This window comes from Eublepharis macularius, chromosome 2, assembly GCF_028583425.1.
Source record: "Eublepharis macularius isolate TG4126 chromosome 2, MPM_Emac_v1.0, whole genome shotgun sequence".
Lineage (NCBI taxonomy): Eukaryota > Metazoa > Chordata > Lepidosauria > Squamata > Eublepharidae > Eublepharis > Eublepharis macularius.
In genome coordinates, this window is record NC_072791.1 from 234,138,198 (window position 1) to 234,164,806 (window position 26,609).

A 26,609-nucleotide genomic window follows, 5' to 3' on the forward strand; every position below is an offset into this window, starting at 1 on the left:
CCGGAAGATAAAAGGTTCTTCTGCCACTACCATCAGCACCACAGAAAAGAATACCTGCCTTCCTCAAGAGGGATGCATGGAAAAAGCCCTTACACATAAAACATACTTTCGTTCACGCCTGTTTTAAGTATGAAACATCGCTTTCAAAAGCTGATGCTCTTGGATAATAACTGGATGGAAGTTTGCTTTTCACTTAACATCACTAGAAAGTAGGGTATAATCCATCTATCTGTGACTAGGCTACTATTTTTGAGAACTGACGGGGTGGGGGGCTGGGAAGGCAAGACATTCTGAATCTCTCTGAGAAGGGTGCAGAAGGGAGAGGTATCTAAAGGAAAACAAATAAGCATAAGGTGAAAAAATGGGATGGGAGAAAACCTACAGATATCTGAAAGAAGACGGTTTTCCTGTTAGTAATATAAACCTAGGCAAATCAAACAGGAACTACAATCAGTTTCTGTCGGGTTTGTTGTTCAGCTTCAGGCAAGACTGAAGGCTGAATTTAAAAAAAACACGGCATGCAGAGTCTTCTTAGTAGCGCTGATCTCCAAGGAACTCCCTCAACAGGCTCAATTGTTCATTTAAATTTTCCAGTCTAGTAGCATATTTAATCATTCCCCAAAGAAAGTCGCTGTTCCAACAATTCACCAAGTAAGAAGCATTTAAATCATCCTATTCAAAAGCAATGGCTAAAGTTACCCAAGCTCAGGACTTTTTCCCTGCCGGACCGCACCGGAACTCTGTTCCGGCAGTTCTCCAAAGAGATCATGTGATCACGTGTTCTCCTCCCCTCCCTCTCAACCAGCCCTCACCCTGCATGTTCACAATATTGTGTCTTCTGTTCCATATCCTCCCCTCAACCTCTCCCTGGTAGTTATGTTAAATCCCTTAATTCTCTTTTAATTTTGATACCTCTTTATTGACAACAATTAAAAAGGACGTATTGTTTTTAATCAGTCCCAGCTGAAGTAGGGGAGGGTTAAAATTTAAAGAGCCCTTTCTGTGTATGACCTGAATTGGCAGGAGCTTTGTGGCACAAGGTAGCACATGGGCAATAAACGGGTTAACAATGAAGTTGGAACCGTGCACTATGGGAGTTGTAGGCAATAAGGATACTGGGAGCTGTAGTAAAACACTGTGCTGCTTCCTGTAATGGCCCGTCCCAGGGATGTGAGGGGGGACAGTTCTTTCAGCGCAGTCTGATTCTCTCCCTACTAAATGCAGCAAATGGCCCTGAATGAGAAGCTGCTTTTAAAAATGTATTTTTAGTTTGCTTAAAAATACACAGGTCAGTTGTGCCCTTCTCCCCCCACCCTTTCCTATATTCACTTTCTTAAATTCTGGTACACTAGCAAATAGGCTTTCTTGCTGGGTGGAGTTCTTTTTCTTGTGTTCTTTATATTTTGCCGAAGTAATTGCATATTTGTGACATTTTTTTACTATACCTTCCTTTACTCTTTACCTGTGTAGGTAGATTTGTAATGACTCATTTCTCATATGTGCACCAAGTGAAATTACAAGTGTACTTGAAAATTCATTTGGGTTTTATTTTTTGTTTAAATTTAGGCTTCAATGAGGAACATTGAATTTTATTCTGTGGATAGTTCCAGATGCATTACATTTGCCTTTAAAAAAACACAATCTGTGCATGGTGTTTATTTCATTTCCATGGTCAGTCATTTTGCATACTCCAAGTCTTGGTATTGCATCATGAAAACGTTAACATAAATGTTTTGAAGGCAAGAGATGTGATTTGCCATTACCAGCCTCTACGAAACAACCCTGGAGGGATCACCTACTTAGCTTCCGAGATCTAAGATCAGGCTAGCCTGGGTTGTCCTGGTCTGGGCTCAGGTGGTATACTGCCCCAGTTGACTCTTACGGTCTCGAGCCTATGCTTGGTCTCACCTTGCTCATCCCTGATTTAGATTGGGGTTGTGCAGGGAAAAGGAAGGAGTTCTGGCCCTTCAAGCCCAGTTTGCTTTTGCTAATCGAAGCTGTGTTCCCTGTGCTGTGGTAGCATTTTAAAAGAAAAAAGATGCTTCATTTCCCCTTTAAAATGCTTAAAACAATACAAGAAGCCCAGTTACGAGATGTGTGAATATACCTTTCATTCACACATTTCTCTAATCATTTTTAAAGTCCCTAACACCCTCTAGCAGTTGCCACTTCATGTGGCAGTGGATTCCATATATTACAGATGCACTCTTTAATATCCAGAGGACTTCGCCGTGTTAGTCTGTAGTTGCAAAATAGTAAAAAGTCCAGTAGCACCTTTAAGACTAACCAACTTTATTGAGGCATAAGCTTTTGAGAAGCACATACATAAGTGGGTGTCATCAACATACTGATGGCACCCAATACCAATACCTCAGACAATCTATTTCAAAAGTCTTTTAATCAAATGGATTCTGGTTTTGGAAAAGGTGTGCTCAAAACTTGCAAGTTGCTGCCCACAAAGTAGATTTCTGGCTCACAACAATGCACCGCTTAGAGGGAACACTGATGCCAGGTAAGAGGCGGGGAGGCGAGCAGGCCTGAATCGCAGGAGCATTCCTGGGAGTGGCTCCGCCCTGCACAATGATGTCACTTCCCAGAAGTGATGTCACCGTGTAGTCCTGGGAGCATGCTCACGCAAAGCGCGTGAGCATATGGTCCCAGTGAGTTCCACCACCTCTTTTCCCAGAAAAAAAGCCCTGCCCAAGCCAATAACAATTGGTCAGGAAAGTTACTTAACCAGTGACTTGTCAGGAAACTCTCAAAAGACTTCACTTCAGGAGTTAAAGTTCTTTATTGATAAGATGCCAGTTTCATGCTCTTACTCCATCCTTGCTAGGAGTGGTGGCCACAGACAAGCCTAACGCAGATAAAAGTTCCCCACGGCTACTCCGTCCTAATTCTGCCCCCCTCCTCCTGGCAGTCCTCAAACTCTGTAAGCAGAAAAACAGGCTGTGGGATTCACAGACTTCTCAAGGCCAGGCAGGCTCCCAGACTCAGAAGAGATTACAGCAGGAACCAACAACCACTTCCTGTTCTCAGTGTCCCACCCCAGAGACAAAATCACAGAGAGAATCACTACAACAGCTTCAGTTGCAGGGATATTAAGTATGTCAGGTGACCCTGAGTGCCTGACACTGGAAAGATGAAAAATGCGATTCCCAGACTCCTCAAGTTTTCCTTTGTAAAAGCATATAAAATAATGCCAGTATTTAAAAGATAGATGAATTGTTAGACTGAAATAAGAGTCGACTTCAGCACCACTGATTCTACCTACTATTTTATTTATTTATTTATTTGACTTATACCCCGCACTTCCCACAAGTGGGCTTAGGGCGGCTTCCAACAATATTTCAATAAATACAATAGAAACATTAAAACCACTTACTCCAGATAAAGAGATTCAGGCGCCACTGATCAAACCAGGCTACTATAAAATCACTACCCCGGATTTGCACTGCCATGGTGCAAATCCGGGGTGGCCGCAAAAGGAGGGCAAGGCGGTCAGAAAGGGGGGACACAAAGCTGGCCCCTAATCAAAGGCCCGGCGGAACATCTCACTCGCAGGTCCTGCAAAACTGTAATAGGTCCCACAGGGCTCAGATCGCCAGTGGGATCGCGTTCCACCAGGCTGGGGCCAGGGCAGAAAAGGCCCTGGCCCTAGGTAAGGCCAGCTGAATGTTCCTCAGGTTGGGAACCACCAGGAGCTGCTTATCCACAGAGCACAAAGCCCTGCGGGGGTCATGACAGGAGAGGCGGTCCCGCAGGAATGCAGGTCTCAGTCTGTGAAGGGCTCTGAATACTAGAACCAACACCCTGTGAGGACGCGTGCCACTGCGTTTTGGACCAGTTGTAACTTCCCGGTCAAGCCCACAGGCAGCCCAGCATAGATCGAATTGGAGTAGTCTAGTCTAGAGGTGACTGTTGCATGGATTACTGAAGCCAGGTCCTGCGACAGGAGAAAGGACTCCAATTGCCTGACCTGCTGAAGGTGAAAAAATGCAGCTACGGATGTGGCTGCAACCCGGGCCTCCATAGAAAGTGCGGCACCCAGGAGCGCACCCAGGCTCTTCACCGTCAAAGAAGGCTGTCATTGCACTCCGTCGAGGGCTGGGAGCCAGATTTCTAATTCCCACGACCCAGATACAGAATCTCCGTCTTCAGGGGATTCAATTTCAGGCGGCTCTGACACCACCATTTCATCACTGCATCCAGACATCTGGCCAAGGAGTCTGGAGCAGTGTCTAATTGGCCATCCATCAACAGATAAAACCTGAGTGTCATCAGCATACTGGTGACAACCCAGCCCAAAGTTACGAACCAACTGGGCAAGGGGGCACATATAGATGGTAAATAACATTGGGGAAAGAATCACCCCTGAGGGACGCCACACACCAAAGGATGGCGGGCAGACATCTGTTCCCCTAGTGCAACACTCTGTCCCCGTCCATGGAGAAAGGAGCTCAGCCACTGCAGGGCTGTCCCACGAATTCCCACTTTGGCGAGGTGGTGAGTCAAAAGTTCGTGACTGACTGTTGAACGCTGCTGTAAGATCCAAAAGTATCAGCAACGCCGACCTGCCCTGATTCAGCTGTCGCTGTATATTATCTGTTAGGGCAACCAGAGCCATCTCCGCACCATGGCCGGGCCGGAAGCCATACTGGAATGGGTCCAGGATAGAGAAGTCATCTAGGAACTCCTGCAGCTGTCCCGCCACTGCCCTCTCAATTATCTTACACAGGAATGGAAGATTCAACCCTGGGCAGTAATTGGTTGGATCAAGTGGATCCAGTGATGGTTTTTTTAATAGGGGCCACACCACTGCCTCCTTCAATGAGTCCGGGAAAACCCTGGAGCTCAAAGAAAGGTTAAAGGGGCCTGGACCCCAGAAGCATCAGCTTTCACCAGCCGTGATGGGCACGGTTCCAGTGGGCACGTGGTAGGCTTCACAGAATACAGGACCCTATCCACCTCATCCTGGCATAGTAGCCTGAAGTGATCCAATATCAACTCTGAAGGCAGCCAACAGGCTCTAGTTCACATACTGTATCAAGCTTCGCTGGCAGATCCCGCTGGAGTGACAGGAACTCATCTGCAAAAAAAGCTTCCAAATGCCTCACAGCGTAATGCTGAATTAGCAGTTTTTATCACCCCCTGCAAGAGGGACATTCATGACCAAATTACCCTAGACAGTCGTGCCGGGCAGGAGCTTGTGGATGCAACGGAAGCTGCACGCATAATAATCCCTTTTTGCAGCTTTCTCTACCATCTCATAGGCTTTCATAAACGTCCTATAAGATGTTATTGACACTTCGTCACGGATCCACCCCCCACACTCGCTGTAGCCATCTCAGCTCCCGTTTAAACCACTGTAGCTCCCCGGTATACCAGGAGGCCACTTTGGCCAGGCACGGAGAGGGTGACGGGGAGCGATCTCATTGATGGCTTCAGAGAGACGGGTATTCCAGTCCTCTACCAGTGCATCAAATGAGCTGCCAGGGAGCATCAGATCCTGCAGGGCATTCTGGAAACCAACTGGATCCATTAGGCATCGCAGGTGAGCCTAAATCTGCTCGTGGCCTAAGCAGGGGAGGGGGTCGAGGTGCCCAGACGAGCCCTCAGGACGAAATGGTCGGACTATGGCACTGCCCCCTGCATATCCAGATCCATCTATAGCCCCATCCCAGAGATCAGGTCCAGCGTGTGTCCTGCACAACGAGCGGCATGCAAGACAAACCGGGAGAGTCCCAGTGACGCCACGGATGACACTCGGTCCGTGGCCCGTGAGGAGGAAGCATCATCGGCACGGACAGTGAAATCACCCCAGATCAAGAGTCGAGGGTGTTCCAAAGCCCAGCCAGTTACCACCTCCAGCAGGTCAGGCAAGGCAGCTGCCAGTGCGCTGGGCAGTCGGTACACCAGACAGCCATACTTTCCTCAGCGCCTCATGCCAGGACCACACAATCAGTGCCGGCAATCTTTGGTGTGGAGAGCGGCCTGACGCAGAAAGACTCTCGGATGAGCACCGCCCCCCCCCACTCCCCCCCCCCAGCCACCGTCTCGAGACTGACGAAGGAGCAAGAATCCTCGGGCGGGTGGGGGGGGGGTGCTCTTTTAAGGCGACAGTTTCGCCTTCCCACACCCAGGTCTCAGTCACACATACCAGGTCCATTTTCTCCATTTCAAAAAACTGCTGGAGAGTTGCAATCTTATTCTTTATGGACCTGGCATTGTACAACAGCAGTGTTCTTAATCCTCGCCCCACTACCAGCATCCCTCAGGATGAGGCAAAGACTGGAAGGGGTCTGAGGACAACCATATCTCCGGCTCCTTCCCTTAAAAGAACCTAGCCCCACCGCCATACTTCCCTTGCCCCATAAGCACTGCCCCGATCTTCTGCCTCTGCCCCAGGGATCTGCACCCTACAGTTCTAGAGTCTAATGCAGCCTGGCAGAGAACTAAATACGGCTCTTTAAAAAAGAAAATGAAATGATGCTAAGGTTTAGTGAAGGGGTAGGTGAGACGCTAGAATCACCAATATGTGAAGGGAATGGCAGGCAAAGATTTTTTTTTTAGGCTAAAGGGCTTTTTAAAGATTATTTACAGAAAGGGAAATGACAGGAGGGAACAGTGGCCAATAGTCCAAGTGAAAATGGCGTAGATTTATGCCACTGCAGTACAACAATCGCACAGGGTTCCTCCTTGGATATTCATTCTTTATTGTGAGACCTCGCGTGCTGCTACCCAACAAAGGACTCGCAATAAACCGTGTTTGAGCTGTAGAAACTGCCTGGATCAGCATGCCTATTATCAGTAATGTAAGCTGTAGAGTTTCAGTTATGCGAACGAGTTTCTTTAACGTGGCTCTGGGTTGTGTTCCGAAGACTGATGTCGTTTGAGTCTTTGATTATAAATGACTGCTGACCCTGCTCTAGTCCTCAGAGCGTTCAGCAACGGCCATCCCTTGGTCTCAATATGCCCCCCAGAAAGCACGTGAAATTAAAAGAAGGGTCTGGAGAGGGGTAGAAGGGGTACTTGTCATAGACCTCTTGTAAGGCGGGGCCTTCGCCAAATACTCTCTGGTAAAGCTACTTGCTAAATGAATATGATTTTCGTCTTCTCCATTGATAAGACAAGATCAGAATCTCTGCCTTTCAATTCTATTTTTATTCATTTCTACTATTTCAACACTGAGGAATAAAACTGCTGATGCAAGATCTGCTAAGGGACTTATACAGATGACTGCTAGGCCATGGTATTTGCTGCATAGAGTTCTCAGGGTAAAAGCCCCAGGGGAGAAGGACAGACCGCTTCTGCTTCAACTACTCACTGTGGGCCAAACGAGACATGAGGGAGTCCTTGTGTCTGCCGTGGGGACATCACCATTTTAAAGAGATTTTAAAATGCTGTGACGGTTCAGACCAAATCATATACGTATATCTTGTGTGTGTGTGCATGCCTTTGGTGTAACCAGAGTACGCATACATGCATTTGTACACCTCAGGAGACTGTCATGGTACAGCATGGAGAGCACACACTGGTCCCTCTCCAAGCTTCCCGTAGTCACGCCAACATTCTGTCTACCCCTGGCTTTCCGTCCCAACTCTCTAGGAATAAGCTTGCCCTAAAGAGCCCATAGCATCACCTCAGTTCCAAAGTACTAGAGCTTCCATTGCAAATGCATAGCACATTAATATGTACATTTTAATCACATCAACAGAACGCAGTCACTTCTCCCTTACCAACAGTGGCTGAGAATAGAGTTCAAGCTGTGCTCTGTAAATTATGTCATCCAGGGTTTCTTGGCCACGTTCCCACTGTCCATTGTATCTACATAAGGCAGCAATAAAAGAAGGGATCATTTTCCTGAACTTATCTTTTCCTTGCTGAATACCTTTCAAGTATGTGTGTGTATGAACACACACACACACACTTCCTAGAACTTCATTAAGTTAGAAGCAATCCAGTGATCTGAATGGCACCCTCCCTATACCCCCCCCCAAAACCAGGACAGTATTGTTAGTAACATTTATAATACAATAGCACTTATCTAAAAGTTAAAAGATTATTTTGCCAGATAACACTGAAATTAAATTCCACATTTGATCAGCCCAGTAGAAGCACATCACACAAATGCAGTTTTCACTAAGAACAATGGCAAACTGTGTGTTAAGTACTTCAACAGGGGGTTAATTCAAGTACACACACCTTTCATTACCATTTTTTAACACAAATACACACACAACTATGTGTACTCACAAATGTCTAATTAGCAGCAGGGATACACAATCTTCTTTTTTTAAAAGTATGCTGTTGAGATTCATCTAAAAAGAGAGGAAGCCAGAAGTGCAACACTCCAGGGTTGCAACATGCCGTGTGAAACAGCTGATTTAGACCAATAAAGATAGTCACAAAATGCCAACGGACTGAAGCGGCAGGAAATGGGGCAATAAAAGCAGCCACTGTTCAATGCCTAAATAAGCATGTGGGACACCAATTAAAGGGAATATATTCCAATTCAGTTGAAAACGGGGGTCTCTTCTGGTCTAACCCCCTGGATACTCACACGGCATAATAAACCCCCGTGAGGAGCTGGACCATGAAGTCGGGATCCAGGACGACTCTGCCACAGTCTTCCTTCCAGCATTTTTCATGTTGCCGTGGAAACCCACTCACACAGAGCCTAGCAAAACGCAGTAAGAGCATTTAAAAGACACACAATTTTGAGTAAACAAGTTTTTATACAGTCAGTTACACAGCTGGAATAATCAAAGTATCATTATTAATCTCCACAAGAAACAACTTTGATTTTTTAAAAATTATTTTATTCACATCAATTTTCTTGTCTTTAGAGAAACACCTCTAAGGGAATAAATCATGATCTCATACCAACTCTAACAAGAAACAGATCCCAGCAGAAAAAATATACCTCAGAGTTTCAGGAAGGAAAATCCAGTTTCCCTCCTTTGCAGACTGGCAAACTAGCCTAGCGTTTTAAAAAAATAATAACATTCTGCTTACTATCGTTCTTTAAGCACGTACCCTTACTTTACTTTACCTGGTGTTAGTATAATCATTCAACGCTGGGAGCAAGAGGGGGAATTTGTGATCCGTAAGATTTAGGGACAAGACAGAAACCCTGGAGGGGCACAGCCTGCTCTCGAGTGCTTCGCCCAAGGATCCTTTCCACAACAAAGGAGTGCCCCTCCGTTCCCCCACAGAACGATGAACGGGAGCTGGGCTTCAAGGTCACCCTCGCTTTGAGCCAAGTCCCACCTGGGCTGAGAATTGGCTGGGAGAAGACGAGCGGCAGAGCAGAACACGAGTGAACCCGCATGCCCCCCCCCCATCAATCTCTCAATGTGGTTAACTTCATGTCTCCACTGAGTCCTTCCATGCAACCTGGGGACCCACTGTTGAGAAACACAAGGCCCCCCGAGGGCATACAGCAGGAAGGTTTTCGGATCCTGTCACCAATACTTGGATTAATTGTTCAAAGATGCAGTTTGATTTTTTTTAAAAAAAATATTCTATGTAACAGAGAAAAACGTGAGTAGTTTCAGCCTATTTTTATTTCTTTGCCTTCTGTGGCAAATTAAGTCAAGGACACATCCAACTGCTGTGACAAAAATCATTTATTTAATTTCAAATCAACTGTGACAACACGCGCAATGTAAACTTTGTTGATTAAAAAGTACCCTCACAAAAGTTTCCCCCTCTACAGTATCGTGAATACCCTCCTCACCTGGAGCCCATCTGGCAAAGCGACTGATAGGAAGAGGCAGGCATATAGACAATGGCAGAGTTGTAGCACAGCATAAGAAAGCTCAGCACCTCAAACCTAAAGACGGAGGGAAAGGAATAAAAGGTTGAAACAGCCACGACTCCTCTACAAAAGACTCTTCTCAATGGGCCCAAACAGACTATATTATCTCTTGCTTCATGCCTCTTGGATTCGGAACAGAGGTCTTTCATGGGCTGTAGGCCCACGAGGAATCACGTAAGGGGAGAGCCATCCAGAACCCCCCCCGCCCCCCCCCTCCATCCACCATGACTCCTGAACGATATAAATGCCAAGGCTTCAGCAGGCAAATTTCCCTTCCCTTTATTTTGGTTTTTCGCTTGGTCAATTTAACTTTTTCTGCATACTTGAGGGAGTCCCCCGAATACACAAAAGACTCTGCCTTGCCTAGGGGTGACTGCCTGGCTTTCTCCCTTTTATGACTGGTGGGAGCCACTCACTTAATTCCTAAACATGCAGATTATTCACTGAGTGCATTTCCCTCCACTCTTCCTCCAGGCAGCTCAGAGCAGTGCACACGGTTCTCTCCGCCTCCATTTTATGTTCAAAGCCATCTGGTGAGGTGGCTTAAACGGAGAGAGAATTGCTGGCCCAAGATAGGAGAGCCAGTTTGGTGTAGTGGTTAAGAGCACGGGACTCTAATCTGGAGAGCCTGGTTTGATTCCCCACTCCTCCACTTGAAGCCAGCTGGGTGACCTCGGGTCAGTCACAGCTTCTAGGAGCTCTCTCAGCCCCACCCACCTCACAGGGTGATTATTGTTGTGGGGATAATAATAACATACTTTGTAAACCGCTCTGAATGGGTGTTAAGTTGTCCTGAAGGGCGGTATATAAATCAAATGTTATTATTATAATCAACTATGTTTCATAGCAAGAAGGAATTTGAACCTGGGTTTCCCCAGTCTTAGTCCAACCATCCGACCACAATTACTACACTGCAAAACATTAGGGCAACTGGACATATTGTTTTTTTACAGGATAGTCCAAACAGAACTGGAAGGCATTGATAAGCTACAAATGTTTACATCCAGCTAACAAATAGACACCTTGACCTTGATGATCCAGGCTAGACCAATCTTGTCAGACAAGGGAGGGACCCGCAAGGACTTGTGGGGGCATCTCATGCCCCCTCCCAAACCTGCCCTCTTTCCCTTCCCTGCTCCCCCCCCCCCAATAGCCTCTTCCCTTTTCCCGATTCCTTTTCCCTTCCACCTTTGGTCTGTCCCCGTTTTCACCTTATCCCCTTTCACCCCCGGTCGCCTTTCCCCTCCGGCCCAGTTTCACAGAGCCAGTTGAGCCAGGCCCAGTTGCTTGGTGGGGAACCTGCAAGGACTTGTGTGGGGTACTTCACTTCCCCCTGCATCCCCTTCCCTACACTATTTCCTCTTTCCCGCCGCTGGGCAGCCCCCATATCCTCACCTTTCCCCATGGCCTCCTCTCCTTCAAACCCACTCAACCGTTTATCTTTTATTTGTCCCCCTTCTTCATCTATACTTACTTACTCCATTTATATACTGCCTTTCTTCACAGTGGGGACCCATAGCACCCAATATTATGCCTCTTGCCTCCTTATTATCCTCACAACAACCCTGAGAGGTAGGTTAGGCTGAGAGTGTGTGACTCAATCAAAGTCACCCCGTGAGCTTCCACAGCCAAGTGGTGATTTGAACCTGGGTCTCCCACATCCTACTTTGAAACTCTGACCTCTACATTACATTGGCTTTTGGGGTGGGTGGATGCGCGCACATGCGTGCTGTTGAACAGCAGCTGGGCCTGGGTGAGCCACATGGTATCAGGTTGCCCGGTGGCTGCTTCTGGGCCTGGCCCCAGCGAGTCCTCCCTCAAAGGCCAAAACAGCCCTGGAAAGAGCCTCCCTTTTCCTGACAGAAACCAAGCCTGGAATACTGGCCTGTTACTCAGTTGCCTAGCAACAGCCACTGAGGGCATCCAGTTAAACCTATCAGAGCTCCCTTAATCGTTTGAGGGAGGAGGTTAACCTCAATGTGTGTGTTTTTGTTTTTTTTTAGATTTCAGGTTTTTCAGCAAACCTGGGGCATTTTTCAGGTGTGTACAAAGATCCGTCTCGTCCATTCATGGCTCCAGTCTCTGGATTTAAGTATCCTCAGATCAGGGCCATTCGATCTGAGGATCTGGGAAGCTAAGTGGGATAGGCCCTCGTTAGGACTTGGATGGGACACCACCACGGAAGGTCCAGAGTTGTCACACAGAGGCAGGCAATGGCAAACCACCTCTATTCACTTCTTGCCTTGAAAACCTTACAGGGTTGCCATAAGTCAGCTGTGACTTGATAGCACTTTACAGATACAATAAATATTCACTGACTGGGCACATCTAAAAACTGAAGCTCTTACAAACCACAAACAAGGCATCCCTGGAGTACCTATAGATGTAACATACTAAAGAAAGCCTTAAGAATAAATACATTAGAATAATAATAATAATATTCGATTTATATACCGCCATTCAGGACAACTTAATGCCCACTCAGAGCGGTTTACAAAGTGTTATTATTACCCCACAACCATCACCCTGTGAGGTGGGTGGGGCTGAGAGAGCTCTGAGAGAGCTGTGACTGGCCCAAGGTCACCCAGCTGGCTTCGTGGAGGAGTGGGGAATCCAACCCGGCTCTCCAGATTAGAGTCCTGTGCTCTTAATCACTACACCAAACTGGCACTATGAAAGTAATTAGTGGGTTGGATCCCAGCGAAAGGTGCTGGTGGAGGTAAGTCTTTGCCATGTGTCCCTTCCAGTCATAGGAAAATCGATTCTCGGCTTTGAGGGACCCATGCAGATTACCACTGACATAGCACTGCCATTAACCCCAAGGGCATATTAGTCCAGGTGGTCCTGTAGCCCCACAGATCAGCTTTTCCAGGGCTTTTTTTCTGGGAAAAGAGGTGGTGGAACTCAGTGGTGCAACTTAGGACCGCACAATGATGTCATTTTGGGTGTGGAACAAAGAGGGCGTGGAGGGCAATCTAAACTCCTTTCTGTCTGGAGACCAGGGGGCGGGGCCACTGGCTATGTAACCATTTTCAAGAGGTGCCGGAACTCCATTCCACCGTGTTCCAGCTGAAAAAAAGCCCCCTGAGCTTTTCTTTTTCTTTATAATATAATTATTTATTAAGGTGCAAGGTCACATCAAAATGCACAAGGCCCCTTAGCTTTTCTGAGGTCCAAAAGGACTGCTGCAAAGATCTGTTCCAAGGTATGTCTAACATTGTCTGCTCTTGTTAGAATCTGAGAAACCTGGGAACGTTCCTCTTAAAAATTCATTTAAAGGTGGTTCAACAGTCCTGGGCTTCCTCTGCTCACCTGTTCTGTGCTGTGAATGTTTCTCTCTGAGGGTGCAGATCACTATAAACTACTCGGAGGAGGTCGTGTTGACACAGGGCTCCTTCTGTCAAAGCCATGGATCCAATAGTAGACGGCTTAAATCAAAGAAGCAACATGTTACTTAAACTACAGTATATGAACGTGGATAAAGAGAGGCAAGAACAAAACACTGAACAAGGCCATCCCAAAACAGTGCAATGAGGAATGTACACGGCCCAGTTTCTTCCGTACTGGCAACTTCTACTTCTTACCTCATGGTAAATGGATGGCTTGGATAACGACGGGATGGTGAAAGATAAAACTTTATTGTTCCCATCTTTGTCAGCAATTTCCTGCAACGAAAGGAAAGCTATTGGAAAACTAAGCTACCTTGCATCACATTATTAGGTCGGTATGCTGGGAGCTACCTCACCTATCAAATGCAAAACCAGCACTGCAGAAGATGACGAGGATGCAATTTAAAGGGCAGCAAGTTGTTAGCAATTTCCTTGGCCATAAATAGAATTCTGGCTGCTGCCTGATACTCCTGAAACTCCATAACCCCTGTTCAAAAACAACGTGATACCTATCATTATCATTATGTTTGCTTTTTTTAACGTATGCGTAGCATGTATGCTCCAGTAACTGGGAGAGGAATGCACAACCTCTGAAGAACTAAATAGAAACCAAAACAAAAATAACTTTTTAAACACAAAGTAACACCAGATGAGCACTCTCGTTCCAGAGAGATACTGTGACATGGTGCAGCCTATGAAGCATTGCACACACACAAAAAAAATTATCAAAAATCAACAGAGTGGGGAGAAGAGTCCCACATCGCACAATACAGCGGTCAAAATCTATTACAACTAAGCTTACAAAAATATTGCTGGTGATCAGAATCTTGGAAACTGTGTAACAGAATGGGAAAGAAACTCCAGTGACTCAATTTAGCTGTAGTCAATACCGATGCAAGAGATCAAAGCACTTCTTGGCTGCTTCCCCAGAGATTTACTTACCAAATTGTAAATCCCTAAGAGCAAGGCTTCAATACAGCCGTTACTCTGCCGATCTTTGCTGGCAGTCAGACGCAGATAAACCCAGATCAGTTCTGGCAAGAACTGCAGCGTGAACCTTTTCAGACGAACCTCAGAGCTACGATAGAGTTCAAAGAGCTGGTGACAGACAGGCTCCAGAAGCTACAAAAGACAATCCAAACACACACCACAGGTTATTATTCTGACCTACTGATAAATACTAAGCAAATAATCATTTTCCAAGGGGTAAGGTCTCATATTTGTTAATGTGTTTTAAAAATTGGTACAATAAGAAACGATATTAAAGCCTATTTCACTGAATGTCAAAACAAATCCTCCAAAATAAACAAAAATAGAAGTAAAATACTCCTAAAACCGAAAGCAAAGTATTACATGCATGAGCATGAAATAGAAGTAGCATAAAATGGAAGATTTGTATACACTTACCATGAAGCTTCCTTTCTCGGTGGTCCAGGAGTGGGGCAGTCCTTACTTTTGGGATATATCTCCTCCTCTCCGAAGGCAGGGTCAGCCAGCTGATTTTGATCCCAGGGGGGAGGGGCTTGTCCCTGGAATCACCAGTCTGTTCCCAAGCCCTGACTCCCCATCACAATACCAGAAGGGAAAATAACAACTCCCCTCAATATTTTTTTAAATAAAAAGATCCCTCCCTTGAATCCTAACTCTTCATCCAATCCTAGAAGCCACCCCACAAGAAAACTTGGGTGGGCAGGACTGCCCTGCTCCTGGACCACCAAGAAAGGAAACTTCACGGTAAGCGAATACAAATCTTCCATTCTCCAGTGGTCCTAGGAGTGGGGCAGTCCTTACTTTTGGGACACACAAGAGCAGTGTACCCAGGGTGAGCAGTCCAGCTTCCAGGCCTAGAGGGTGTATAGTAGTACCCTGCTGCTAAAGGTTGTCTCTGGGGAAGACATCTATCCTATATTTCTTGATGAGAGAATATACTGATTTCCGTGTGACCACCTTATCGATCGTTTCTAACGACTAAAGGATTTAGAGGCTGCCTGTGTCGCTGTTTCCCAGTGAGTGCGCCCTGACCTCTATGGGCATCTCCAGACCTCTGGCTTGACATGCCAGAATTATGTACCTTCTGCCTTACCTACTTAGCCAAGAAAAGGACACTCTGGGTCCCAAGAAGGACCTCCTGCAAACACACAACTAGCATCCCAGACTTCTGAAACACTGTTTAGTCCTGCCCAAGTGGAAGCTCACATCTCTACATATATCAAGGTAGTGAGATTTATTTATTTATTTATTTAGTCTTCCTGTGTTTTGGATTAGATTAAAAGGAGGGAAGTACTATCTCTCCTGTCCTATGAAAACATGGAGTTCACCTTTGGAAGAAAGTTATTTCTGTTCATAACTTGCTCTACCATCTTGGAGGAAAGGGCATAGCTCTCTATCTACTGCTAGTGCCTGCCATTCTGACACTCGTCTAGCTGATTTTATTCTCATCTGAAAGATGACTTTAAAGGTCAGTTCATTTAGGGAACATGAGGTCATAGGCTCAAGGCATCTTTTGTATAATGCTCTCAATACCAGATTTAAGATTTCATGTGGGAAAAAACCAGCGAATCCTTGGAAGATTCTACAATGAGGTCCCTTTTTAGAATCCATTGCCATGACGGTGATATATAAGGAAACGTCCCTGCCTAGAACCCCTAATTGATGGGATGGTCACTACCTGTTGTCTAAGGGTGTTGGTATTAAGACTTTTCTTCAACCCCTCTTGAAGAAAGGATAGTACCTCCCTAATTGGCCCCCAAAGGTTACATGACTCTATCCATGCACTCTTCTGGGAACTTGGCAGGAATTTTTATAGACTCTGTGGAATTCTTCCTGGAGGCTAGCACAGTACCAATCATTCCTTCTGTTTAGTCCAATCCTATTAGCTGTTTGTGTTCGACCTCCACACTGTGAGGCTTGTCAGAGCTGGTTAGGGGTGTCGTATTGATCCCTGCACCAATGGGCCCTCCTGCAGTGGAGGTGGCAGGGATCCATGCTTGAAAGATTCTTCAGGTTTTGAGACCATGTCTTTCTGGACCTGAAGGTTGCTATTAGCATCACTTCTGCACTTTACTGTGTGATCTTCTGAACAGCTCTGTGCAATAGCTGTACTGTGGCAGACATACAGGACGTGTGAAGGCAGCTTCCTGCTCATCTATCCCTATGGTTTGAGGGTTTCTTCTCCTTGTGCCTTGTTGAAAACTGTGGTAGACCAGTTGGGGAATCTCTCTGGATAGCATCCATTCTGCTTGGTTCATCACTCTCTGGCTTAGCCAGTCCGCCTCAGAGTTGTCCTCTGTATAAACATATAGTGACCTATGGGAAGATTCTGAGATTCCACCACACCGTGTCTGATGGCTCCAAATTCCAAAAAGTTTACCCTGTTGATCATTTGTCCTTCAATCAGATGCCCGATGCCATTCTTCCTTGGGTGTGGGATCCCCATCCCTGAACACATGTCCATGGTCATCACTGTTCTCTCTGGTTCCCTGAGTGGGACACCATCGTGGGACTGAATGAGGTACAGCCACTGGTTGTTTTCCTGCTTGAGGATCTCTGGCAATTCAACTATCTTGGACCTCTTGTGATCTAACGCCCCATGGGATGGCAACAGGCATCTCTGAAGTGCACAGATCACGATGTCATTTGGATATGGGAAAGGAGCCACTCTCCGCGGCCTAGCCATGCTATCAGTGATACTAGGATTCTGGTGAACACCATAGGTGCCGTTTTCAGCTCAAAGGAAAGGGCCCAATGTTGGAAGTGCCTCTGAGAGATCGATGGAAGCCAGACAATCTCCCTCCTGAATGGCAGTCATGACAAATTTTAGCCTTTCCATTCCGACCTTCTTGTTCCTAAGCATCTATTTTATTTGACCAAATTCCTTTGGATCTAGGGGGAAAGGGACCAGGTGGCACAGAATTGAATTCCACTGATCACAGTATCCAACACCCACCTGTTTCTTATTATTAGCTGCCAAGGGTTTGTCAAACGTTTTAAGCTTGCCCCAAACACCATCGCACCTGCTGCCCTGGTGTAGACACACTGAGTTCCCTTCTTTGGCCCTTTAGTATTCTGATCAGATTTGTTGAGGGAGAAGGTACTACCCTTCTCTCGATGTCTGGTCTGCTGTCCTTTATTTAGAGTTTCTCCAGACAGGTTGATATCTTTGAAAGGAACCACGGTTACTTTGGCTTTGGGGCAAATGGTCCATGTTCCAATTTCTAAGCTAAGTGTTGTGCCTGGTTGCCTGAAAACCATGGTCCTTGTTGCCCACAGCACAGCATATTGCCAGGGCTATTTTCTTAGTTTTGCTCTTTGGCAGGAGTTTACTGCTCACTGCAGCCAGGTCTGAGACCCGAGAGAATGTGACTCTAGGAAGGAGTGGCGCTGTCACCAATGCTCTGAAGGATGTAGCGGAAACTTCCAATTTTCTGCACACAGCCAGTTCAAACCACATCATCCACCAATGGCAGCTCGATCCTCTCAGTAACCCCTGGAAGTAATGTATAAGACTTGGGGCGGGGGGGAGATAAGAGTAGTTAGTTTTGCCAAAGTTTCCCTCTTAGACCTCTACAAGTATGGGAGACTACTGGAAGGGAATCCCTGATGGGGTTATTCCTGATTCTAGGGAGGATTCTCTGCAGCCCCTTAGTCCTTAAGGGAGAAGACTCCAGGATCCTCATCACCTTAAGGAGCTTTCTAGGATACGGCTCCTGAGGAAGACCTGCGAGGGAATTTTCCCTTCTTTTAACAGCTCCCCTTTCTTCTTGGCTGAGCTCAGGGTCCTCAGGTTGAAGGCTTAAGCGAGATCTGTGCTCTTATTTCCATCCTGGGCCATGCCAGTTCGTTTGTTAATGAGTAACTATGGCTGTGACTATGTAAATAGGGGGCATGTAATTTCTTTCCCCTTAGTGGTGGAAAATGTCATCCAGTCTGTGAGGATCCTCCCTCACTGGCGCCCTCTCCTGACGGCCTGCCATCCTACCAGCTTTCCAGGCAGGTGTGCTCCGGCCTCAGCCGTGCAGGGAAGGGGGTTGCACCACCTTGTTCCTTCTCCTGCCCTGGGAGTAGCAGCACGCTCCAACTGTCTCTCCCTGCAAAATCCCCCTCGGCCTTCACAGGAACCTGAATTTAAAGGCCTCCCCTGGCCCCACCTCCCTGGCTCTGGCCCTAATCGTCACCCCACCTCCCTGACTGGCCCTGCTCCCAGCCTATCTGATAGGAGGGCTGGGTAGACTCTGCAGTCTCCTGGCCCCACCCACTCCATCCCCACCTAGGGTGTGGCATTTGGTCTGCTCTCTGCCTGGCTTGCCCCTGCTGCTTCTGAGCCTTCCCCAGTGGCTCCCTTGGCATCTTGGGGCCTGTGCCTGCCTGACTTGGGCTGATGGCAACCTCCTGTGAGCCTGGATGAAGTGGAGCCATCTGGGCAACTGCAGGAGACAGGTGAGTCTGCTGGGTGGCTGCAGGCTGTTCCCCAGAGTTGTGCCTGGGCGTCGGCTGCAACTGGCCTAAGGGTGGGAGAGGCCTGGAGGCCTGTGGGGACACCTGCAACTGAGGTACTGCCAGAGGCTGTGCTGCAGGGCCTAAAGGGGGTGTCTGCTGCTGCAGGGCTGGTGGTGAGGGTGGACAAAAGGCCGGCGTCGCCAGACACAGTCATAGTTGTCTCTGCAACACTGGTCTCTTTTTTGGAGGTCTCCCATCCAATTGCTAACCCAGGCCAACCCTGCTGACGTACTGAGATCTGATGAGATCTGGCTTGCCTGGACTGTGATATCAGTCAGGGGTGTGATAAGGTCAGAATCATCATTATTCCCCCAGAACTGCTAGGTAATTGAGACTTTTACTCAAGGTCAGCCACCGAGTTAAAGTATTATGGGACTCAAACCAGCAGGGTAATGATTCATGGCACTTATCCACAACATTACACCAACTCACTTCAGGCTTCCTTGCCTGGTGGATGCAAACCCCAGACCTTCTCCCTTTCACTAGTCTCTTGAGAGGCCCAGGAGTAGGCCGACGCCTGCAAGCTGGGCAAGTTTAGGCCACAGGCTTGCACTCTCTGAGGCCTGGGAGGAGGCTAGGCCTGCCTTTGCTGGCCTAACACCAGCAGAAAATGGAAGATTTAACTTTCACTTACTATGAAGCTTCCTTTCTCGGTGGTCCGGGAGTGGGTCATTCTCTACAAATGGGAAGCGACTCCTTTCCAGCGCAGGGTCAGTTGAAAGTTTGATGATCTCAGAAAGGGAGGGGCTTCCTTCTCTCCTCAGTTCTTCCAAAAGCCCTGACTTCCGCCAGGTACTCGTAACCTCTATGTAGAACCCCTCCTTATCTCTAAACAAAATCTACAATATTCTATGTATTGTCGAAGGCTTTCACGGCCGGAGAACGATGGTTGTTGTGGGTTTTCCGGGCTGTATTGCCGTGGTCTTGGCATTGTAGTTCCTGACGTTTCGCCAGCAGCTGTGGCTGGCATCTTCAGAGGTGTAGCACCAAAAGACAGAGATCTCTCAGTGTCACTGTCTTTTGGTGCTACACCTCTGAAGATGCCAGCCACAGCTGCTGGCGAAACGTCAGGAACTACAATGCCAAGACCACGGCAATACAGCCCGGAAAACCCACAACAACCATCTACAATATTCTGATTAACACAACTTGAAGAAAGACATGAAGTCCAATCTTTGAACTGAGAAAACTACATATAACAGATAGTCAGTTCATTTAACTAGTAATCCTGAACAGCCCTTTGTGCCATAGACATACTTCTGCACGACCTCCCATTCTGATTTGGGTGGGCAAGAATGACCCACTCCCGGACCACCGAGAAAGGAAGCTTTACGGTAAGTGAAACTTAAATCTTCCATTCTCTGGTGGTCCTATGGGAGTGGGTCATTCTCTACAAATGGGACTTTAAAAAGCAGTATGTCCCAGGGAGGGTTAAAGAACAACACAGAGTTAGACAGCGTGCTGAAGTACTCTCCTCCCAAATGCCACCTCAGCCGAGGCAATTTTGTCTATTCTATAGTGCCTAGTAAAGGAGTGTACAGACCTCCATGTAGCAGCCCTGCATATTACCTCTAAGGAGGGACAGGATCTATAGGCAGCTGAGGTTGCCGCTCCTCTAAGGGAGTGTGCAGTGATCCCCTCCGGGGAGTCCAAACCCCTAGCCTTGTAAGCCAGTCTAATGTATTCTCTAATCCATCTACTCAGAGTAGACGTAGAAACATGTTTCCCTATGTTCAACCCCCTAAAGGAAATGAACATTGATTCACATTTCCGAATCTGCTTCGTCCTGTCAATATAGTAACTAAGGGCACGCTTAACGTCCAGACAGTGCCATTCCTTTTCCCTCTCATGTTTGGGGTTAGTGCAAAAGGATGGCAAATTAATCTCCGCACCCCTATGAAAGGAGGAATTAACTTTTGGAATAAAGGCCAAATCTGGTCTCAAAACCACTCTGTCGTCGTGAAAGACGCAGAGCTCCCTATCTACTGACAATGCATTCAACTCAGACACCCGTCTGGCGGATGTAATTCCAACTAAGAAGAGAGTTTTGAATGTAAGTTCCCTAAGGTTACACATGGCCATGGGCTCAAAGGGTTTCCCCGTTAATGCCTGCAACACTACATTTAAATTCCACGCTGGAAGCCTAGGGATCTGAGGAGGATTGAGGAGAGCTGCCCCCCGCAGAAACCTCTTTACGTGCCGATGCTGAGTAAGGGACCTTCCCTTCCTGCACCCTGCTATAGCAGATATGGCCGCCACTTGCCTTTTCAGGGTACTTGTACTAAGTCCTTGGTTCACTCCCTCTTGAAGGAAAAGCAGTATCTCGTTGATGGACACTTGTAGAGGGTCCTTCTGCCTATTTGCACACCAATGCTGAAAAACTTGCCAGGTATTATTATAACTTGAACTTGTGGATTTTTTTCCTTGACGCTAACATGGTAGCTATAACTGGATCTGAATAGCCTAGCTGCCTGCGTTCAACTTCCAGGCAGTGAGCTGAAACATCTCTGGTCGAGGATGCAGCAGGAGTCCCTGTGTCAACAAGTCCGGCCTGATAGGGAGGCACCAAGGGTCTGCTGACGACATGCTCATCAGGTCCTGGAACCAAGTCCTTCTGGGCCAATGTGGTGTTACTAGTATAACTTCTGCTCTTTGCTCTATGATCTTTTGTATTACCTTGTGAAGTATCTGCATTGGTGGGAAGGCGTACAGAAGTCCTTTTGGCCATTCGCATGTCAGAGCATTCGTATCCAATGCCAGGTATTCCCTGCCCCTGGAGATATACCGTGGCACCTGACTGTTCCTTACGTTGGCAAACAGGTCTGTGTTTGGCATGCCGAACTTGGAGCATATCCTTTGAAACACCTCCCTGTTCAGCATCCATTCGTCCTGGTCTATCTTTCCCCTGCTTAGCCGATCCGCCAGGATGTTGTCCTTTCCTGCTACATGGACCGCCCTTAGCGACTGAATGTTGTTTTCTGCCCATCTTATTATAATGCTCGCTTCTGCGTGCAACTTTTTGAACTTTGTTCCACCTTGCCTGTTTAGATATGCCTTCGCAGTCATGTTGTCCGTGCGTACTAACACATGAGCATCTGACATTTGAGCCTCGAACTGAAAGAGCCCGTTCTTGACAGCTCTCAGTTCCAGCAGATTCATACTCTGATAACGCTCTGCTCCCGTCCAAGGACCCTGAGCTGTGAGCTTCTGAAAGTGAGCTCCCCAGCCCCAACGACTGGCATCCGTTGTCCATGATCACCCTCTTTGGTTCTCTGAGGGGAACTCCCATCGAAAATCTGTCTGGAGCCAGCCACCATTCCAACTCCTGACCAATACTCCTTGGTAATTTCACTATGACACGCTTCCTGCGGGCGATGGCCCTCTGGTAAGGAAGAAGGAACCATTGAAGTGGTCGTGTGTGAAACCTCGCCCACTGAAGTACATCTTGACAGGAGACCATCATGCCTGCTAGTTGAGCCAGAGCCATGACTGTCTGGTACCGGTTTAGTTGTATCTGAACAATCAGAGACCGTATTTTCTTTTGTCTCTCCTGGGATAAGAATATCCTGTCCCTTGCCGTGTCTATTAACACTCCTAGATGGACTATTCTTTGTACGGGAGTCAACGAGCTTTTCTTTGCGTTGATCACAAAGCCATGTCGCCGGAGGCATTCTGATGTCTTCCTTACTGTTTCCACTCCCAGTTCCAGGGAGGGTGCCTTGATCAGAAGGTCGTTGAGGTAAGGAAAAAGTGATATTCCTTTCAGCCGAAGCACCGCCACCAGAGTGACTAGTACTTTGGTGAAGACTCTGGGAGAGGACTTGAGTCCGAACAGGAGAGCTCGATATTGGAAGTGATGTCCATTGTATGCAAAATGCAGAAACCTTCGATGTGATTCTCTTATCGGTATGTGCAGATACGCTTCCGAGAGATCTATAGAGGCTAAGAAATCTCCCTTTTGAATGGCTGCTGCAATAGTTCTTAAAGTCTCCATCCTGAACTTGCGTGTTTTGATGAATTTGTTCAGCCACTGTAGATCTAGGATGGCTCTGAAGTCTCCGTTTTTCTTTGGTACTATAAAGAAGGTGGAGTAGATCCCTTGGTCCCTCTGGTCCATCGGTACGGGTTCTATAGCCTTGATTTGTAGCAGGTGATGAATTGCCTGCCACAGAAGTTGGTGCTTTAAGATGGAAGGGTTCTTTGGTAGTCGTAGCATGAGTCTTGGTGGAAGAGAGAAGAACTCTAGAGAGTATCCCTCTGTCACCGTGTCTAAAACCCATTTGTCTGAGATCGTCTGATACCATACGTCTGCAAATTCCTGTAGCCTGCCCCTGATCTCTGGGACCTGATCTGGGGCAGCGTAGTCATGCTGAGGCCTCCTTTTTCTGTGTCTTGTTGAATTGTCCGAATCTGGAGAACGATGTAGATCTGGTATCCGTTCTGGACCGGGATTGCCATTGTCCCTTGAAGGGCCTGGAACTCCCGAGGCGAGGAGACCTCTTTTGGTCACGAAAGGACTGGAATCTCCGTTTGTGCTGAATTTCCTTCGTTTTTGAAGGCAGTACTTTTTTCTTCTCCTTGTCCTCCACCAGGAATCTTTCTAAAGCTTCTCCAAAAAGGTTGGTCCCCTTGAATGGAATAGCCACCACCTTAGCTTGAGCCGAAGGATCTACTTCCCATTTCCGCAACCAGGTATTCCTTCTGGCCACTACATTGAATCCCATGGCTCTGGATGAAAATTGAAAAGCGTCCATTGATGCATCTGCCGCAAAAGCTCTGGCCAATGCAATCTTCTTGACTTCGTCTTTGATTTCCTTGGGGACGTCACTCCCCGCTGCAGCCAAGTCCGATGCCCAGGAAAAGGCCGCTCTAGCAAATAAGGAGCCAGCTACCGAGGCTCGTAGAGACGTTGCTGAGGCCTCAAAGTTTCTCTTTAAGGACTGCTCAATTCTTCTATCACAAAGGTCCTTAGGTAGGCCATCCGCCCCCATGGGGAGAACTGAAGTTGTAGCCAGGCTAGACATGGGATCGTCTACCGCAGGGAATTTTACTTCTTTTGCCGTATCTGGTGTCAAGGCATAAAATTTTGAGACCACTGACTGCGTAGCCTTTGACTTAGCTGGGATCTCCCATTCTGCTTTCATGATGTCATAGAAAACAGCCGGTAAACGAATTCCAGCTTGCGCACCCCCCTTCTTAGGAAGAGCCCTTTCTGATCCCTGTGGGAAGGCAGAGGCTGTTTCCTTCTTATCAGCCGACATTGGAGAAATCTCAAGAACCCTAAGTACCTTAGGCAAAAATCTAGCAAATACCTCCTGAGGAAACAATCGCACTTGAGTAGATGCCACTGTATCCTCCTCCTCTGACAACTCTCCCTCTTCTTGAACTGAAGAGATGTCTGACATGCCTGAGTTGGAGTGGTCATCTTCCCAGGGGCTAAGTTCCCTATGGGCAGCAGATTCCTCCTCTCTTCTCTTTTTTGATCTTGGAGGGGGAGGAGAAGGTCCCCTATGCTTGCCTGACTTGGAAGTACCTGGTCTAGACCTGCCTGTCTTTTTACTCCTGCCTAGCCTCTCTGAAGGGGTAGAAACCTCCTTAAGTAAACCATGTTCTTTTAACATTACTTTAAATTCCTTCCTCATTTCTGAGCCAAGCCATGACATAGTGTGTGCTTTGGCCTCCTGAACGGAAGGGTCAGATTCAATATTTTCCCCTTCATTCCCTGGAGACTGGTGAGGGGAAATGGAGGCTGGAGAGTTGGGGAGCTCTAGTTCACGCAGAGCGTCCGAGGTCGTAGACAATCCTGCCTTTGCTGCCATGGCTCTGTTTCTTCCCGCCCTATGAAACAGATAGAGGAGTCTTAAGGCAATGAAAAGGGAAGGGGGGGGGAGGCAAACTCAGCAAAACTAACAGAATAGTTACACAGCCAGCCCCAAAGCTAAAGGCAGCAAGGAATTAGCCCTCGAGGCTTCTTACCTTTCTCTCTGCCGGCTGCCGCTTTTCTTTGCAAGCGAAGAGGTGCTGGCAAAAAGCCCGCGCAGGAGCTAAGATCAAAGCCCAGAGGCCGACGATACTCCTGCCGGTCTTCTGGAGCTCTCCTGCACCCTCACCGAGGAGAGGATGAGAGGAGGGAGGAATTCAAGCACGCAGGCTGAAATCCCGTGCAGGAGCTCCTGCAAAGGCCGTGGAAGCTAGAGTTTCCAGCGCCGTCGGCCCCGCTACTCGCCGTCGCTCTGAGTTGTCAGGAGATGGAAGAGACCAACTCAGAGCAAACGGAGATGGGGGTGGGGGAAGAAAGCCGAAGCCCTCTCCACCCCGGCGAGCCTGTCCGATTTTCCTCTGTGGGTTTGTTTGTTTGCTTTTTGCTGTATAAAGCTCCGTGTTCTCGTGCTCTTACAGAGAGAGCAAATCGACGTCCTGCACCCAGGCAGGGTCAGAAAAAACTGAGGAGAGAAGGAAGCCCCTCCCCTTCTGGGATCATCAAACTTTCGACTGACCCTGCGCTGGACAGGAGTCACTTCCCATTTGTAGAGAATGCCCCACTCCCATAGGACCACCGGAGAATTTCCCAGGCCTTCTTGCCTGACGGGTCCAGGCCCTTGGGCTTCTTCTCTTTCACTGGCCTATTGGGAGGCCTAGAAGAGGCTGTAGGCCTGCACTTTTAGAGGCCTGGGAGACGGCTAGGCCTGTCTTTCCTGACATTCTGCCACCCAGGCCCCTGGGCATTGCTCTTTCACTGGCCTGTTGAGAGGCCCAGGAGAGGCTGATGCCTGAGAGTCTGGACAGTCTAGGCCGCAGGCTTACGCTCTTTGAGGCTTGTGAGGTGGCTAGGCCTGCCTTTGCTGACATTCTGCCAACAGAAATTTTCCCTCCAAAAGGAGAAATGAAAGTGAAAGCATACCTCACAAGTCCCGGCTGAAAGGAAAGAGAAACAAAGGAGAGCTCCCTTTTATTTAGAGCAAGCTGGCTCTGAGGCTTCTGCTAATCTTTTCTCCTCCCTCCTTCCTTTCGCTGCCCCCGTTACCTGCAGGATCAGTCTTACCACAGGCTGCCGGGGTTGGAGCAGGTCCTCTGCTGCTGCTGGAGGCTGCTCCTTCCAAGCCTGAGGGAGTTCCCGATAATATCAGTCTCTACAACAGGCTACCGCGGACTCAAACACCGCACCCTCTGGCCATCTGGGGGTGGTGGTGTTCCTCTCAACCCGAAGGTGGGGAACCTCGGTGGAATTTTGCGGTTGCGGTCGTAGAACCTAGGAGCAACCTAGGGCCGTCGGCTCTAATGCTCGCCGTCACTCCGAGCAAAACAGGGGTGGAGTAGGCGGTAGGGCCCTTCCTTTCCCCTGCGAGCTCCGCACTGCCTGTGGCCTCGGCCTCCCTGAGTACTGGGATTACAGGCGCACACCACTACACCCGGCTCACCTCTGGCAGTTTCTTCTTCACCGGGATCGCTGTGCTCTGCAGAGTGTTGCTGAAGACGTCCTGCTTGGATGGCAGGGCCAGAAAGACCGGGGATTCCAGGGACAAGCCCCTCCCCTCCGGGATCAAAATCAGCTGACTGACCCTGCCTTCGGAGAGGAGGAGGAGGATATATCCCAAAAGTAAGGACTGCCCCACTCCTAGGACCACTGGAGAATTCTATTGCTACAGTTGCACAGTGAAAATCAGAAGTCTGCATTTTACTGTGCTGTTAGCAAAGGATTACTTGAAATATTTTTCCGAACATTCCATCCATACTTGAACTTCAGGCTATATGGACAGAGATGTTATATGTTTTTGTTGCCTGTTCATTTTACATTAGCAGTTAAAAACTTGGTGGATAATTGGGAAATGCAGTATTTTTAGGAGGGCCATCGCTAACTTGCCCAGAGGCGACGACTTCTGGGAAGCGGGGTAGGTTAACTG

At 47.8% G+C, this 26,609-nt stretch overlaps 1 protein-coding gene across 2 annotated transcripts in view; it reads right to left on the bottom strand.

The window, feature by feature from the left end:
• The window catches only part of HYCC2 (hyccin PI4KA lipid kinase complex subunit 2), a 102,828-nt gene that overhangs the window by 25,226 nt on the left and 50,993 nt on the right, over positions 1–26,609 (bottom strand). For both annotated transcript variants that reach the window (XM_054970171.1, XM_054970172.1), the window contains exons 5-10: positions 14,155–14,334; positions 13,408–13,488; positions 13,136–13,251; positions 9,743–9,838; positions 8,564–8,680; positions 7,740–7,827 (exon numbers count right to left, since the gene is read on the bottom strand). In XM_054970171.1, coding sequence (XP_054826146.1) covers positions 7,740–7,827; positions 8,564–8,680; positions 9,743–9,838; positions 13,136–13,251; positions 13,408–13,488; positions 14,155–14,334 — 678 coding nt within the window. The remainder of the gene's footprint in view (positions 1–7,739; positions 7,828–8,563; positions 8,681–9,742; positions 9,839–13,135; positions 13,252–13,407; positions 13,489–14,154; positions 14,335–26,609) is intronic.